General features: G+C 35.2%; 1 protein-coding gene across 3 annotated transcripts in view; it reads left to right on the top strand.

Annotated features, from left to right (window-relative positions):
• KCNT2 (potassium sodium-activated channel subfamily T member 2) overlaps positions 1 to 16,521 on the top strand; it is a 355,813-nt gene that overhangs the window by 161,725 nt on the left and 177,567 nt on the right. For all 3 annotated transcript variants that reach the window (XM_039217452.1, XM_039217450.1, XM_039217449.1), the window contains exons 9-12: positions 1,665 to 1,845; positions 3,035 to 3,199; positions 5,193 to 5,329; positions 9,509 to 9,572. In XM_039217452.1, coding sequence (XP_039073383.1) covers positions 1,665 to 1,845; positions 3,035 to 3,199; positions 5,193 to 5,329; positions 9,509 to 9,572 — 547 coding nt within the window. The remainder of the gene's footprint in view (positions 1 to 1,664; positions 1,846 to 3,034; positions 3,200 to 5,192; positions 5,330 to 9,508; positions 9,573 to 16,521) is intronic.

Below are 16,521 nucleotides of genomic sequence, written 5' to 3'. Positions count from 1 at the left end.
TTCCTAAGCATAGAACAAGGGCAATTTTGCGTACTTAACTCCAGTTAAGAAAAGAAAAAAAGAAAAAGAATAAGGGGCACCTGTGTGGCTCAGTCAGTTAAGCATCTGTCTTTGGCTCAGGCCATGATCTCATGGTTTGTGAGTTCGAATCCCATATTGGGCTGTCTGCTGCCAGCCCAGAGCCAGATTCAGATCCTCTGTTTCTCGCTCTTTATTCCCCTCTCCTGTGTTCGTTCTTTCTCTCAAAAATAAATGAAAATATTTTAAAGGAAAAGAAGAAAAAGAACAGTTTCTGTGTCAGCAGTAAAATGATAACAAGTACCTTACCATTTCTCTTCTGTCCCTTGGTTTATCTACCTGCTTACCCACCTACCTTAACTATCCACCTGCTTATACTCTGCCTTAAAAAAAAAAAAACCCACAAAAAATATTTATTTAAGATAATTAAACATGTTTGATACATAAATAAATAAGAAAATTATCTTAAAAAGATAGAAAATGAATTTCTTGAATTTAAACATTTAATACTATTTCTTTATGGTCACCAAAATTGCACTATGTCTGCTTGTTGTGCATGGGAGTTGGAATGAGTGTCCAAAAGTAAACACAGAGTGTTTTGGATAGATTTGTAGAGGAATAATTTACATGCCTTACAGCACACTCATTTTAAGTGTAAATATCAATCATTTTAAATGCATTTACCGAGTTCTACAGTCATCACCACATTCCCGTTTTAGAACATTTTCTATCACCACATTCCCACCATCAGCCCCAGGCAGCCACTGGTCTTCTCTCTGTCTCTTTTCTCCGCATTTTGTATTAACAGTATCATAGAGCCTGTAGTCTTCTACATCTGTCTTCTTTCACTCAACATGCTTTTGCTTTTTGTCCATATTGTACCGTGCGTCAATACCTGTTTTTTTGTTTTTTTTTTGCTTGCTAAATCATATGGCATCATACACTGATTTATGTTACAGATCTCATATCCCCAAAAATGTATAATACTTATGTTTCTTTCATAGTCTCACCTATCCTTTTATTTTTTTAAATTTGTATTATTATTTTTTAGCCTGTAGTTGGGCTATTTTTAGTGTTATTTTAACAATTTTATTTTGGAGACATCTTGTAACAATTTCCATGCTACTCTCTTACATCATTAGTTGCTTTGTACAGATGGTTGATCTCTTGAGAGTGACTTGGCACTTGTTAACCCCTCAAACCTTTCATGTATATATGAAACACACATACATAATATATATAGATATACACATGCTATACAATAAGTTGGCTCCCTGTAAAATAAAAAAAGACTATCACTCTTTTGACAGGGAATAAATTTAGCGATTTCTGTCTTTAGGTTCCTTGGCATGCATTCAGATTGTTTGTGTAGTCACTCATGAAAGTCAACCTATTTCTTTTACATTATACTCAGGTATACTTTGTGATATTTTAGCTACAATTTTTGGTTATTAATAATAATATCATATTTGGTTAATGTAGGTAAAAACTTAAAATTGTTTTCATGGCAAAAAATATATTTCACAATATAAGATTCCAACTCACTGAATGTGCTTTATGTGATGTGCTTTGACTTTCAAAAGAATAATGAGAAATAATGTGCCCAATTTGAAAGTTTTAATTTTAATGCAAATTTGTTTCTTTAGCATTTGTGGAATCCAACATCTGGAACGGATAGGAAAGAAGCTGAACCTCTTTGACTCCCTTTATTTCTGCATTGTGACATTTTCTACTGTGGGCTTTGGGGATGTCACGCCTGAAACCTGGTCCTCCAAGCTTTTTGTCGTTGCCATGATCTGTGTTGCTCTTGTGGTTCTACCCATACAGGTAAACATAGCCAGGTTCAATTTTATAGAAATGTGTAAGGTCTGATAGAATGAAATCTTCCATGCTTAATATGAAATGTGGGTGGTTTATTAATATATTAACACATGTTATTATTGTATGTAGTCAATTAATTAAAATAGTCTCATGAAATTCCTTTTCCCATATTAGAAACCAATTTTTTTCCTCCATTCACAAGTGATAAAGCTCACATCTCATTCAAGTTCTTGAAGATGTTTCTTTTACATATAAGGCATTTAACTATGTTAATTATAAGATCATAGAATTTAGTTTTAATTATAGAATGATAAACCAAGGAAATAAACTTATGAAGGCTTGATTTCTTTTGATTCTTGAAATAATGTAAAAGCTGAACACTGTAATAAATAAAAAGGGATCACATATGTTGATCAACTAAAACAAAATCTGAAGATGATATATAACTATTATGCAATGTTTGGGGAGTGGATAAGGTGGTTGCAAAGGGACAGAGATATAAAAGGAGATTAAAGATGAGTAGATGCAATCGACAACTCTTTCTTACAATGAGTTTTGGGTGCCCGTGAGTGGGCAGGTCAGAAACAAGTTATGGCAAATACAAACCAAATTTGTATCTTCCATTACAAACCGTTGGCCACAGTTTATCTAAATATACTTTATGTAGATATGAAAATGATCTTCCCACTCCTGCTCAGTCATGCATGTATTCCTTCCTGACATCCCTCCTCTATTCCATCTACTTCCCTTACATACCAACTGCTGCTACATGACTAGAATGTGGCCTTGTGTGTTGGGTATCTCTCATTGTATGAGATGTGTGCTGAACTTGGTAGAAAAATGCAGAAGATGTGCCATTGAGGTTTTTTTCTTTGACACAGCTCATGACACATCATGGCTGCCTGCTTTACTGGACATAAAGCAGAGGCACAAACCTTTTAGTGCTGTTATGATATAATAGGAAATTCATATTAATATGTTTCTATAGAGACCTGAAGCCCCCAGGAAGTATTAGGGACCTCAGCAGCAATCACATGAAAAGTCTGTTATTGAAGAGAATATGGATAATTTGAATCTCAATGCGTTCCATCTAAGAAATTGAATATATATCTAATAAACAATGGATGGATGTATTGCATTGGTTTTTATTTTCATGCCCAGTGTTTTTCATTCATATGTGGAAAATGCATTACAGTTTGAACAACTGGCCTATTTGTGGATGGAGAGACAAAAGTCAGGTGGAAACTATAGTCGACATAGAGCTCAAACTGAGAAGCATGTTGTTCTGTGTGTCAGTTCACTGAAGATTGATTTACTTATGGACTTTTTAAATGAATTCTATGCTCATCCAAGACTTCAGGTACATTAAAATTATGTTATGCATTTTACTGGATCATACCTAACATATTGTCCAAGTCAATTAACTGATGGTGCAGCCTGTGTTCTGGAGGATTTTATTTACATGCTCCAATTTAGAAAGAGTAAATGAAGAACTACAAATATAACCAGGAACACAGAAAAAATGCTTAAAGACTACACAGTATTTTAAGTTCCTTCTGTATCTACACTAAAAGACAGATGGAATTATGTTAATGCTACAAAGAAAGGTTTTCTTTGAATTAAAAGGATTGTTTTTTTTTTTTCTTTTTTGGGTAATGTATAAATGATATTTTTATGAAACAGTGAAATTTAAAATAAAATATAAAACAATGAAAAAGTAATTTCACAGTATCATCTACTTGAAAATGTCAAGTTTTATCAAGTGTTGCTGATAGAAATGTAGAAGTCTAAAATTTCCATGTTTTTCTCTTGTTTCTTGAAATGTAACTAGGTCTCATAGTAGCAATGAATCACCAAAAATTGGACAGTAACTAGCTGAATTGAGAACAATAATTCAGAAAAAAAAATCCCTTTATCTGTCTATGCAGATAAAATCCTCAGATACTTTTCCATTTGCCATGGTAGTCAGCCAGTGTAGATTTAGGTAATCTCCTTTCCTTCTTAATGCACTTAATTCGGTTCAAACAGGAAAGAGCTACATGAATGTCTTGTATTTCCTCAGTAAGTTTGTCAAGAGGTTGGACACTCATCCAGCACACTGGATCAAGACAGTGCTACGTACAATTCTAATTAGATCTCCCTTAAATTGATTTTTTTTCATGAATATACTGGAGAGCTTAAAAAATTTAATATTTAAATATTTGTGTGAGAGAGAGAGACAGAGTGTGAGTGGGGAGGGGTCGAGAGAGAAGGAGACACAGAATCTGAAGCAGGTTCCAGGCTTTGAGCTGTCAGCACAGAACCCGACGTGGGGCCAAAACCCTGGAACTGTGACATCATGACCTGAACTAAAGTCCAGTCTAATTGACTGAGCCACCTGGCACCCCACATTGGAAAACTTTTTAAATACTTCTTAAAAAATTTAGAAAAGTATATAATTTATAAGTGATGCTTAAATTACATAATACATTCTTCTGTTTTCATATAAAGTAATTTGCATTTTTGAAGAAACACCATAGTCATTTTATTATTATGCATATTAAATAATTGCAGGTTTTTTCCTTATAACCTATAAAGAAAATATATTTTGGGGAAAATTTGGAGCCCCAAATTTTGATATCTAGTAATTTATTTGTATTAATATCAATATGGAGAGTTCTCAAACTCCCCAGATTTCCACCAGATATATTTTAGAGTTATAAAATGGTGAATGTTTACCAGAGAATTATAATTCCTATAATCTATGTATTAAACTATTTTATCATTCAGAATACCTTTGTCTTTTCTCCAAAGGACCATTATTTTGAAATATGTGATCTTAAACTTTTAAATTTACTTTGTATTACCAATATTCTTATGAATCCTTATCCATTCAGATTTCATCAGAGATTTTTCATTATTATCAATAAATAATAATATGACCAGAGGATATAAATCACCATCACAGTTTTTATTCTAAAAGTAACAATTTGAAGTATGAATTGATTTTTAAGCACCTCTTCACTGTGTGTATTGTATATTTTAGAATTAGCCTGAAGTTATTACTGAAAACTTTATAGGCTGCAAATCTATACAGAGTAAGCACTGATTACCTTCTCTTCATGGTACTAATAAGACTGAAAAAGGTCAGGATTAGTATGTTGCTTTCTATGATTTTTATATGTCTCAGTTATGTTTATTATAGTGTCATTAATTAATATATGCCCAGGTTTTAAATGCAAACTTTTACTTACTAGTGAGAATTTATTTCTATTTCATTATATTTCTGAATGTTCTTAGACATTCTGTTTACTAATGTAATATAAAACGTAGCATTATTGATTTCATCCCATTGCCCATTTTGTTTTGAGCAGGATTATTATGTGGTGATTTTGTGTCCTACTGAAATGGATGTGCAAGTTCGGAGGGTACTGCAGATTCCAATGTGGTCACAAAGAGTTATCTACCTTCAAGGCTCAGCCCTTAAAGATCAGGATCTGCTGAGAGCAAAGTAGGTATCTCTATCTGTTTTCCATCTTGCAATACTTTAATATCTTTTCTCTCCTCCAAATTTTAGCAATTTTCATCTTGCAAGATGTATTTAAGTATTTTTGAATACAGTCTTGCCTTAGTCCCACTGCTGGTCAAATTGAAAGGTTAAAAATATAAAACCAGTGTGTGTTTGTTCATCTTTCTCAGTGCAGGGATGTTCAGTGGACCGTGTCCTCGCAACAGGATGAGGAGTGTGGCATGGTGTAATTAGATGAGTTATCCAGACCCATTGTTAGAGTAGTCTCCAAGTCCCTGAATACCGTTTTTATTCCACAAATAAAAATCTTGTGCCAAACATTATGTGAAATGCCAAAGCTGTTTGAGTCAGGGTTTAAATTTTTAGAGTTTGTGTTATGTAGTGGGCAGATGACACTTGTGTTGCCTGGTGTCAGAGATGTCCCTGGGGGTTGGAGGATTCAGAAGGGTAACTGAGTATTAGTTGCTCTTTTCTTGTTACACATGTGCTAGCTAACCTGGCTTAAAGTGACATAGGCATAGACATTTGTCACAGATCGTGGGGTTGTTCCATATGAGAAGAGTGAAAGCATGGTTGGGCAGACCATGGACACCAGGGAGTCAGGGCATCTGCAAACAATACACATAGCTTCAGAAGCCAGAAGAAATCTTTAGCAGAGGTGGTTTTGCTCCATGTTTTTTGGTGCTTTTAAAGTTTTAAACATATCTTTCTTGGGGAGAAAAAAAATATCCTGTCCCTTTCTAGGTCCTTCTAGCTGGACTAAGAATCAAATTGACCTGAGACAGATTAACAAGAGAAAATCAAATTTAATAGTGCCTGTACAGGGAATCCATACAGAAGTGGAACTTCCAAAGCTAGTTAGGCAAAAGAAGGGATATATGTCATTCTGAACTAAGGAGAAGGAGTAGGGGTCTGGATCTTCCAAGAGAAGGAAAATAATTTACATGAAGATGAAAAATATTTGATAAACATACGTTTGCTGGGCCACTCAGAGAGAATGGGACAGGAAGATTTTGATCAAACAGGCCTTGCTAAGTTCTTCCCTCCCTATCCTACCTACTTTATATCATAATGTAGTTATCTATGGTGATAGGTCTTTTCCTGGAGCAGATTTTCTAATCTAATCTAAATTCTGCTTAAGCAGTTGAGGAGGGAGATAAAGAGCTTTTCCTGAATCTGCTAGCTTTTGATTGCTTTTTAGCTTAAAATAATCTTCATGCCAATGTAGGGGTGCCCATCTTGGGGTGGCCTTCCTTTGGATCCTACATCTCCATATTTACCCTTGAGTCGCCTTACAAGGTCTTTTAAGTACTGAATTTTAGAGCATAAGTTTTTTTTAGGTCTTTTTAAGATTTTTTTCTGGATGACTTGAGTGTGTGTATTAGTGAGAATGGGTGTGTTTTTGAATGTTCTGTATGTGTGTGTGTGTGTGTGCGTGTGTGTGTGTGTGTGTGTGTGTAGGATGGTGATGGAAATGAACAAAAGAAAATTCTCAGACTCTCTTTTGCTACATACTGCTGAAAGTTGATGACTAGATATTTTGTAACTGGAACTTTGACATTACTTTTGATTTAGATACAATAGGTCACTTTAAGTGAGATTTTTCAATGATTTAATACCTTCTGAAACAAAGAAGTTAGTAGAAACTATCAAGATATAATGAATGGTACAGAATTAGAAAATTTAATTTCTTTGAGAATATATTAGATTTTTTGGTGGATTAAGTACTTCATAGTTGTCATTGTACACACAATAGTTAAGTCAGATTCTCCCAGTACCTTAAGTAAAAGATGACTTTAGGTGTTTGCTATTTGCTATCTAGATGCATTATTTGGGAGTTCTGAAGAAATAATTGCTTAGACACTAACATAATTTGGATCTTTATATTTATCAGCATAGGTAATCAATGTGTTTATTTTATTGTATGCATTAAGTTCTTCACATAAGAATCATTCCAATATTATGTTCCCTATGAATTTATGTGATAAATGAAGCCTTTTTATTACCCAATAAATTAATCTAAGCTATTAGTATTTTAGCTTGATACTATAGAAGGGAGGAGAATAAGCTACGCCCAAATGTGCCTCAATGGCAGGATTATCATGAGCTGGTTATTTTTTTAAAAATATTTTTAATTATTTCTGAGAGAGAGAGACAGTGTGAACAGGGGAGGGTCAGAGAGAGAGGGAGACACAGAATCTGAAACAGGCTCCAGGCTCTGAGCTAGCTGTCAGCAGAGAGCCCGACACGGGGCTCGAACCCACGAACTGCGAGATTGTGACCTGAGCCGAAGTCGGAGGCTTAACCGACTGAGCCATCCAGGTGCCCCACGAGCTGGGTGGTTTTTTTTGTTTTTTTTTTGTTTTTTTACAAATAGTTATTGTCAAGTGGATTTCCATATGACACCCAGTGCTCATCCCCACAAGTGCCCTCCTCCATGCCCATCTCCCCCCTCCAAGCTGGTTATTTTTAAGAAAACAGTAGACACAGGAAAAACTTAAAACCAAGTAAAAGTTAACCCTTTTGTAAGGGACATTTTTATTTGTAAGGGACATCTGAATCCATAAGGCTATCTCCCTCTCAGTGGCTGGAAGAGGAGGATAACTCAATCTCTGGAAACTTTTGTGAGTGGAGAAGGCAAAGACCTAAATCTGCAAACAATCTTACCCTTGTTTACGGTGCTTTTCTTGATAGGTTCCCATAACTGGCTCCCCCTACCTTTAGCCAAACATCTTTTGTCTGTAGCTGAAGATGGTGTTTAAGGTGGTGGCCTCATGGGAGAGGAGTTAATTAGTTTTCCTGTGTGTCTCCCACTTGTACCTTATATCAGAAGTATACATGTTATTAAACTTGTTTTTCTTCTGTTAATCTGTCTTTTTATTACAGAGGGGTCTCAGCCAAGAACCTAGAAGGGTAGAGGGAAAATTATTATTTTTTTATTAATTACACAATTTAGGATTAACATAATTCATTTATTATTAATAGTGTTAAAATGATTTCTCAGCAAAATCAACCACATTTACAAGAATCATTCATTCATTGGAATATAAAAAGTATGATAATGAGGATGAGAGAGGTAGCAGGCTGGTAATACTAAAAAATCTGGGTTAAGAAAGAAGTATTCATTTTATGTTCATTTCTTATCCTAATGTCATATAAAGATTTGGGATTTAATGTTAACTAATACATTCTTCAACACAATTTCTCATGCAAGAAACAAGGAGTAGGATTCTCCAAACCAGTTCCAAAGGTCAGTTGCATGAATTTTGAATTGCTTTGTTGAAGATGATGTTTTCAAAATGTTATGCAATACTCATTATCTTATAACTATGGCTTAATATTTTTCCAAAACTGTTTGGTTTGGTCTTATTTCAATGACTTTTCTCTTTTCTCTGCATAGAAAATATAATTTTGGGGAGAGGGGAAAGTTTATTTTATCATAATGAATCAGAAAGACAAAATATTTCTTATTTTGAAATAAACATTTTGATTTTTTTTTTTTTTTTTAAGATTTTTAAAAATTTTTAAGTAAGCTCTACATTCAATGGGGGGGCTTGAATTTACAAGCCTGAGATCAAGAATCGCATGCTCTACCAACTGAGCCAGCCAGGCACTCCAACATTTTTATGTTTTTAGAACATTATTCATCAAGCACTGAAACAAACCGTTTATCACCAAATTTAAGAAATGTAGAACTTTAGCATAAGAGACAGGGGTTTGGAGCAAGATGATGAATCATCTCTAAGAAATGTCAATGTATAGTAGAGTTTGACTTAAGAATACTAATTAGCTCTGTTCCTTCTCTCCTAGTTAATTAACTTTGCAGTTAAAGTGTAACTAATCATAAAATAAAGACCAATGCAACTCCCTGAATTTAAACAAAGCACATACATGAAAAAGTATATAATCACAAAATTTGAGTATTTTTTTTACTTTTGTCATTATGAACTATTGAGTTATATAGCTAATCCAACAATAATTGTTTTGTTCACAGTCAAGGACAGTCATGATCTGCTAGAAATCTAACTTTTATTTAAGCCTAAGGATACTCATAGTTCATTCGTACTTTGTGTACATTGGATTAAGCATTGGAATTCTGTTTTTCAGACAATGCAAAGATATTTCAGTGTATGATTATTTTGCTTTCCTGTCTGTATTTAGGATGGATGATGCTGAGGCCTGTTTTATTCTGAGCAGCCGTTGTGAAGTGGATAGGACATCATCTGTGAGTTTCTAAATTCTCTTTCATCTTTGTGCTTCTTACCTTAGAAGATTCTTCTTTGGATTTTTTAAAAAATCTGCCACAGTTAAATATAGGTGACTTTAAAATATTACTCAAGGGAAGCAAATATCTCTGAACAATCTTTGCCATAATATAAGAATAGCTGCATTATGGCCTATATTAGTAAAACTGTTTGTGAAGTAGTTTCTACTAATCCTTGGGTTTTCCATTGATCAAAATGAAATGAGTCATATATGAACAGAACTGGACCATTTTTAAAAATTATGTATGTCCTTCGCTCTGTAATTTTGTTAAAATGGTCTCATTTTCCTTAACTCAAAACAAAGCAGATGGATCAGGCAGTCTGCATTAGAATCAGTTGGAGGGCTTCTAAAAAAGTATGCATTCATGAAAATTCTATTCTAGATATATGAGGTGGGGATCCAGAATCTGTGTATTTTAAAAAAATCCCCACGTGATTGGGAAGCACATTCCAACTTGGCATCCTTTGGCTTATATGATCTCTGTGATGTATTTTTTTTCAGGCTTAAGTTATATAAATTCATAAGTAAGTTAAATAGTATAATTTAGTAAATTATAACTTCTATTTTTAAACATGCATTCTAATTTTATTGTTTTTAGAAAGTACTTTATTGTTTTATGTTGAGTAGGTACTGTTAACTCCTGTGTTCCTAAGCCAATGAGTTTGTTTCTAGCCGTATCTGTGGTTAAGAGGCAAATCCTTAGTGGCTCCAGTAGTGACTGGGGAAAAGGTAATATATGCATGGGTCTTTCTGGGACATGATTTCCTTTTTCCTGGAATATTTAATAAGACTCTTTGTTATATTAGACTATGAGTCCTGAGTGTGGTAAGCTCTATGCTGTCTTGTTTACTTCACTCTAATTTACCTAAAGTTTTTATTCATTTTTAAACCAATTTTCTCATCCTCTATTTGAGGAGGGTTATTATTGCTTGGATTGTGTCTCCCAAAACTCATATATTGAAGTCCAACCCCCCCAGTACCTCATAATGTGAACTTATTTGGAGATAAAGTCTTAATAGAGAAAATCAAGTTTTAATGAGCTCTCTAGGGTGGGCCTTCATCCAATATGACTGGTATCCTTGTAAAAAGAGGAAATTTGAAGATAGGCAGTCATGAGGGAGAATGCCATGTTGAACATGAAGACAGCCCTTTATAAGCCAAGGGGAGTGGCCTGAAACAAATCCTTTCCTCCTAGCCCTTAAAAGGAATCAACCCTGCCAACACCTTAATTTTGGACTGCTGGCCTCCAGGACTAGGAGACAATAACTTTCAGTTATTTAAGTCACTCAGTTTGTGCTACTTATCACTGCAGCCTACCAAACCAATACAAGAACATAGAACAAATATAGTTTAGACAATTTGCAAAATATTTCTCTTTACGAAATATATTTCTTTTTTTTCTTTAATGTTTACTTATTTATTTTGAGAGAGAGAAAGCATGAGAGGAGGAGGGGAGAGAGAAGGAGAGTTGGAATCCCCAGCAGGCTCTGCACTGTCAGTACAGAGCCCGATGCAGGGCTTGAACCCACGAACCATGAGATCATGACCTATATGGAAGTTGGACACTTAACTGACTGAGATACTCAGGCACCTCTATAATATATACTCTTTTTTAAAAAAATGTTTTTATTTAGTTTTGAGAGAGACAGAGTGTGAGTGGGGGAGAGGCAGAGCGAGAGAGAGGGAGACACAGAATCCAAATCAGGCTCCAGACTCTGAGGTGTCAGCACAGAGCCTGACACAGAGCTCAAACTTGACCTGAGACGAAGTCAGACAATTAATTGACTGAGCCACACAGGCACCCCTACAATATATATTTCTAAAAATTCATCTGCCCCCCTTCTTTTTCCCTGGTTGTTATATTAATTCAGACCCCACTCTCCTCAGTTCACTTAAGTGTTATTTCAGGAGTTTCTTAATTAGGCACTCCAAGTATATTTATAAAATAAATCAATTTGAACTGATCATAATCTACTGTATGTTTCCATAATTAGTTAACTTTTGTAATTGTGAATCTTGTGTCCGTTAAGTGGTAACTTGGTTTTAAAGTACTTGCTGTTCTCCAGTATCACTAATGTTTTGAGTAACAAAGAGGAGCATAAACATTAAGAAATAAATGTATAATATCTTTTGGAGCACACTTTACAATGTGAGTTTGGGATCTTTCAGTTAAACAAATGCATTTCATTTTTTCCTGACACTACCATATTGACAGGAAATGAATAAAAATTACACTCATAAGGACAAAGGAAATGGTGGATGAGACGGCACTAACACAAGTTTGGAAGCTAGAAAGCAGATGGATGAGTGGTAACTGACTTAGAAGGAAGTTAAAATTTAAGTTGAGAGAGGAAACAAGTCAGAAGCAGGTTGCTTTTTGCAATGGAACTTCAAAAATCTCAGGATATAAAGGCACCAGATGCTCCTGTAAGTAAGGTTATATGTAGGACTAAACATATGAATAGTGATTAAAAGTTTGTAATATTAGATTCCCTGAATACCTTCAGAAATCCAGTGCTGATCCCTTTCCCCAGCCTGGGGAGCAGGTTCACTGTTGGCAGAGTTTGATCCAGGGATACCCTTCACTCATAACCAGAAGGTACAATTGAGAGTCAGGGTAAAGTCAAAGGTATTAAAGAGAAAGTTGTTTCACTGTATGTGAGGTGCTTCTCCCAAATGACTCAGAATCCTAATAGCTGGGTCCACACCTCCATTGGAACAAGATTGGAGGAGTTTTCTCTGAGGAAATGGTCCTTCACAAGAGAGAATGCCATGTGCATGTGTGTGTAAATATATAAAGTCTGGAGTTCCCTAGTGCAGTATCACAGATTAATCACCTTATAGTAAGGGCTATGTCAGATAAGATTCCCACATTCAATCAAGTCTCAAACAGCTTTTGAGTGTTTCACTTCTACATACGTTCAGAATACAGAGCTCAATAGACATTTAATGAAGTTCCTGACAAGGAAAAGAAAGAACAATGAACAAACATAAAAAACATTAAAAAAAAAGAACTCATCAGAAACAAACAAAACTGTACAATTCTAGAAGAAGTAGATTTTAAAATATATAACAAATATCCTCAGAGTAATATGGGAAGTTATGAAGAGAGTACATATATAAAACAAGAATAGTAGTCTGTAGAATAAAACTATTGAAGACAAAATAGGAAACATTTCATGAACCAAAAAGAGCTCCTGGAAATTAAAAATAGGATAACACAAGAAAAATTATATCAAAGGTTCAGGAGAAACGCAAGAGAGGGGAGGAAACGGGGCAAAATATTATCCCTATGGTTGGAAAGACTCACAGTCAAATACAGAGAATAGTAATTTCCCAGAGCATAGACTCATAAGTGGAAATCAACCTGGGAACCAGTGTGGGGGCAGTAAAACCTGAACTGCATTTAATGAATTTCTGTAGGTTCAGTGCAGACAACTTTGGGAGTTAAATCCTCTGGGGAATGTAGTCATGGGGAGGGGTCCCTTAATTTTGTGAGATTTGCCTCCAGGAGTTTGACCAGGTTCTCACAGTGAATATGAGAGAAATATCCCCTTGGGAGCAAGGGTCAGGGAAAAGGAAACATTTTGAAATACACCAGCACATTCTGTTCTTCTTTACAGGCCCTGCCCTCAGGAAAAGTAGTTAACCAGATCTTAACCTGCTGGAAACAGTTATCAGAGACTAACTGACTTGGGAGAAGGATGATACACAATTCCAGACCACTGTGACCATCCTCTTTCACATAAGGGGACCAGGACACTGAAAAAAAATATTTGTGAAGGTCACAGTCCAGAGCTATAGGCTCATAAAAGACTGATGCTAAATCAAGACTTAGAACTCTTCTCCTTACCCCACAGCTTACTCCCACATTTCTAAAAATCTATTTATAGCAGCCTCTTTAACTTGATTTATAATGACTGTCTATTAAGAAAGAATTATAACTAATACCAAAAGGCAGAAACCAAACCAAACTAAACAATTTGAGAAGACAAAGCAAGTATCAGAACAGATATGGCATAGATGTTGAACTGAGACCAATAGTTTAAAATAACTGATTAATATCCAGGGGCTCTCATGGATAAAATAGACAGCATGCAATGACAGATGGATAGTGTCAGCTCTGATAGAAACCTTAAGAAAGAACCAAAAAGAAATGCTAGCTATAGAAACGCTAAAAAAATGAAGAACACTTTTGATGGGCTTATGAATGGACTGGACATGGCTAAGAAAATAATCTTGGAACTTGAGGATAAATCAACAGAAACAAAAGTAAAAAGCAAAGAGAAACAAGATTGGACAAAAACAGAACAGAACAGAATATCCAAGGACTCTGGGACAATTGTAAAAGGTATAATGTAGATGTAATACCAGAAGGATAAGAATAAAAGGGATAGAAGAAATACTTGAAAGCATAGTAACTGAGGATTTCCCCATATTAATATCAGACACCAAACCACAGATCCAGGAAGCTCAGAGAGCACCTGTCAAAAAAGATGTCAAAAAAATATACCTAGAAATATCATTTTCAAATTACAGAAAATCAAAGATAAATTCCTGAAGGAAGTTAAGCGGTGGGGGTGAGGGAAACACCCTAATTATAGAGGAGCAAGGATAGGAATTTCATCAGCCTTATCTTCAGAAACCATGCAAGCAAGAAGAGAAGATAATAAAATATTTAAAGTATTGGGAGAAAATACAGAAGGGAAGTCAGTGTCAGAGTTTAGGTCACCTTGAACAGAGGGACAAGGAGAAGGGCCTGGGTCCCAGTAATTGAATGGAGTTTTATGTCTTGACAGATGGCAAAGAAGAAAAAAAACAATAACCATGAGGGACAGTAGGTATACATTATTTCTGCTCCTTTGACAAAGACTGGAGTCTCACAACTGTGCTGTGTTTGTCTGACAGGGTCTCATAGATTTGTCTACAGCCCTTAGAGAAATGGCCTTTCAGGACTTAATTACAAAATGGATGTAGGCTCTTCCTAGTTTGCTCAAACCTGGAGACACCAGTAGGCTACCATTCATCTCTTTTTTTGTTTTATTTTTAAGTTTACTTATTTTGAGAAAGAGAGAGAGTGGGGTAGGGACAGAGAGAGAAGGGGAGAGAGAGAGAAAGGGAGGGAGAATATGAGTGGGGGAGGGGGAAAGAGGGAGAGACAGAATCCTAAGCAGGCTTCACACAGCACAGAGCCTAACGTCGGGCTCCATCTCACAAAACATGAGACCATACCTGAACCAAAACCAAGAGTCAGATGCTTAACCAATTGAATCACCCAGGTGCCCCTCATCTCTTTTTAAAATCAATTTTACATATATGGACATAATGACCCAATTTAAGATTTATTTAAAAAATATGGAGGCCCAGAAAAATGTCACACTATGCTAACTAGTTATAAGTGTTAATGTAGAGGACGCCATATTAGTTATTATGTCTTAGGAAGGGCCTGGTGTAGTCGCTTTTCAAACAATTCTGCATTGTTTCCTACAGAGAGGTTGATTCAACAACTTCTGGTCCACCTACCCACCCCCCCAATCCCCAGTGTTTGGCCTTAATCCTACTAGAGTTGAAATTCTGCTTTTTGATTTTCTAAAGGTTAATAAATACATATTTTTGGTAAAAAATATTTAGGTCATCTTTTTGTTTGTTTATATCTTTTGTACATATGAGGTTTGGTCCAGACAAACTACTTTAGTTGCCTCTCCCCAAATACATTGTTCCTTTTGGGAGGCGAGTGGAAGAAGAGAACAGCTCCTCCTTTATGATGATCCAGTCCTGCTACAATTGAATCATTTCACATTCATTAAACCTTTCTTGCATCTTCATTTAGAGGAAAATGAACTCTAGAATTTTACACTTAAGCAGTCAAGTCAGTAGTACTGTCATTAATACTTGCTTTTGGGAGTGAAAATAAGTGGATATCTTGGGAGGGCCAGAAGGCCTGGAATCATGATGCGTTCTTACCTGATGGAATTGTCTTCCATTTAACTAAGCTGTCTGTTCTCCTTAATTTTAATCAAGCCCGCTCACATTAGACAGTAGAATCACAATGGAAAATTAAATTGTAGGAGATTCTCAGGAAATTCCTTCTCTATCCTGCATTGGATAGCAGTCAGTCACTTCTAGGCTGCGTACTTTGCAACATGAGGTGAGAAATAGTAAGAACTATTAGATAGTGAGAAGAAACGTGTAGATTTATATTTTACTGACAGTTATGGAGCAAAGTAAAAAGTTTTACTTTGTTTTAACAACTGACCAAAACCATAAGGTCAATTACATTGAACCTTCCTTGGAGAAATATTTGTTAAATACATAAGATTAGGAAAGTTTATTTTTCTTCTCTTAATTTTAATTCCAAAGATATATATGTGAAATTAATTAGTGAATGTTTATGATTTCTTAGGAAGTAATCTACACTATTTATTATATATTTGATCCTAAGATGAACTTTTCCAATAATGATTATTAATAGATTAGATTTACCTTGCAATATTTTCCTGCTGTATATATGCATACTTGAGTCGGGATTATCTGTTGTGTGGAAAAAACTGTTATATCCATAGAGCCAAATTTTTAATATTAGGCATACTTTTAAAGAAATTTTTCTAAATGTGGTTTCAAAACATTCTGATGTGATGGCCCAATAGACACATGAAAAGATATTCAACATCACTAATCATCAGGGAAATGCAAATCAAAACCTCAATGAGATATCACCTATCAGAATGACTGAAATCAAAAAGGCAAGAAATAACAGAGTTAGCAAGGATGTGGAGAATAAGGAACCCTCATGCCCTGTTTGTGGGAATGTAACTTAGTGCAGCCACTGTGGAAAGCAGTATGGAGGTTCCCCCAAAAGTAAAGTAGAAATACTGTATGATCCAATAATTCCACTACCGAGTATTTAC

Source organism: Hyaena hyaena, unplaced genomic scaffold (assembly GCF_003009895.1).
Source record: "Hyaena hyaena isolate Hyena2069 unplaced genomic scaffold, ASM300989v1 scaffold_692, whole genome shotgun sequence".
Classification (NCBI taxonomy): domain Eukaryota; kingdom Metazoa; phylum Chordata; class Mammalia; order Carnivora; family Hyaenidae; genus Hyaena; species Hyaena hyaena.
Note: the sequence above shows the minus strand (reverse complement) of the source record. Positions and strands in the feature narration are given on the sequence as shown.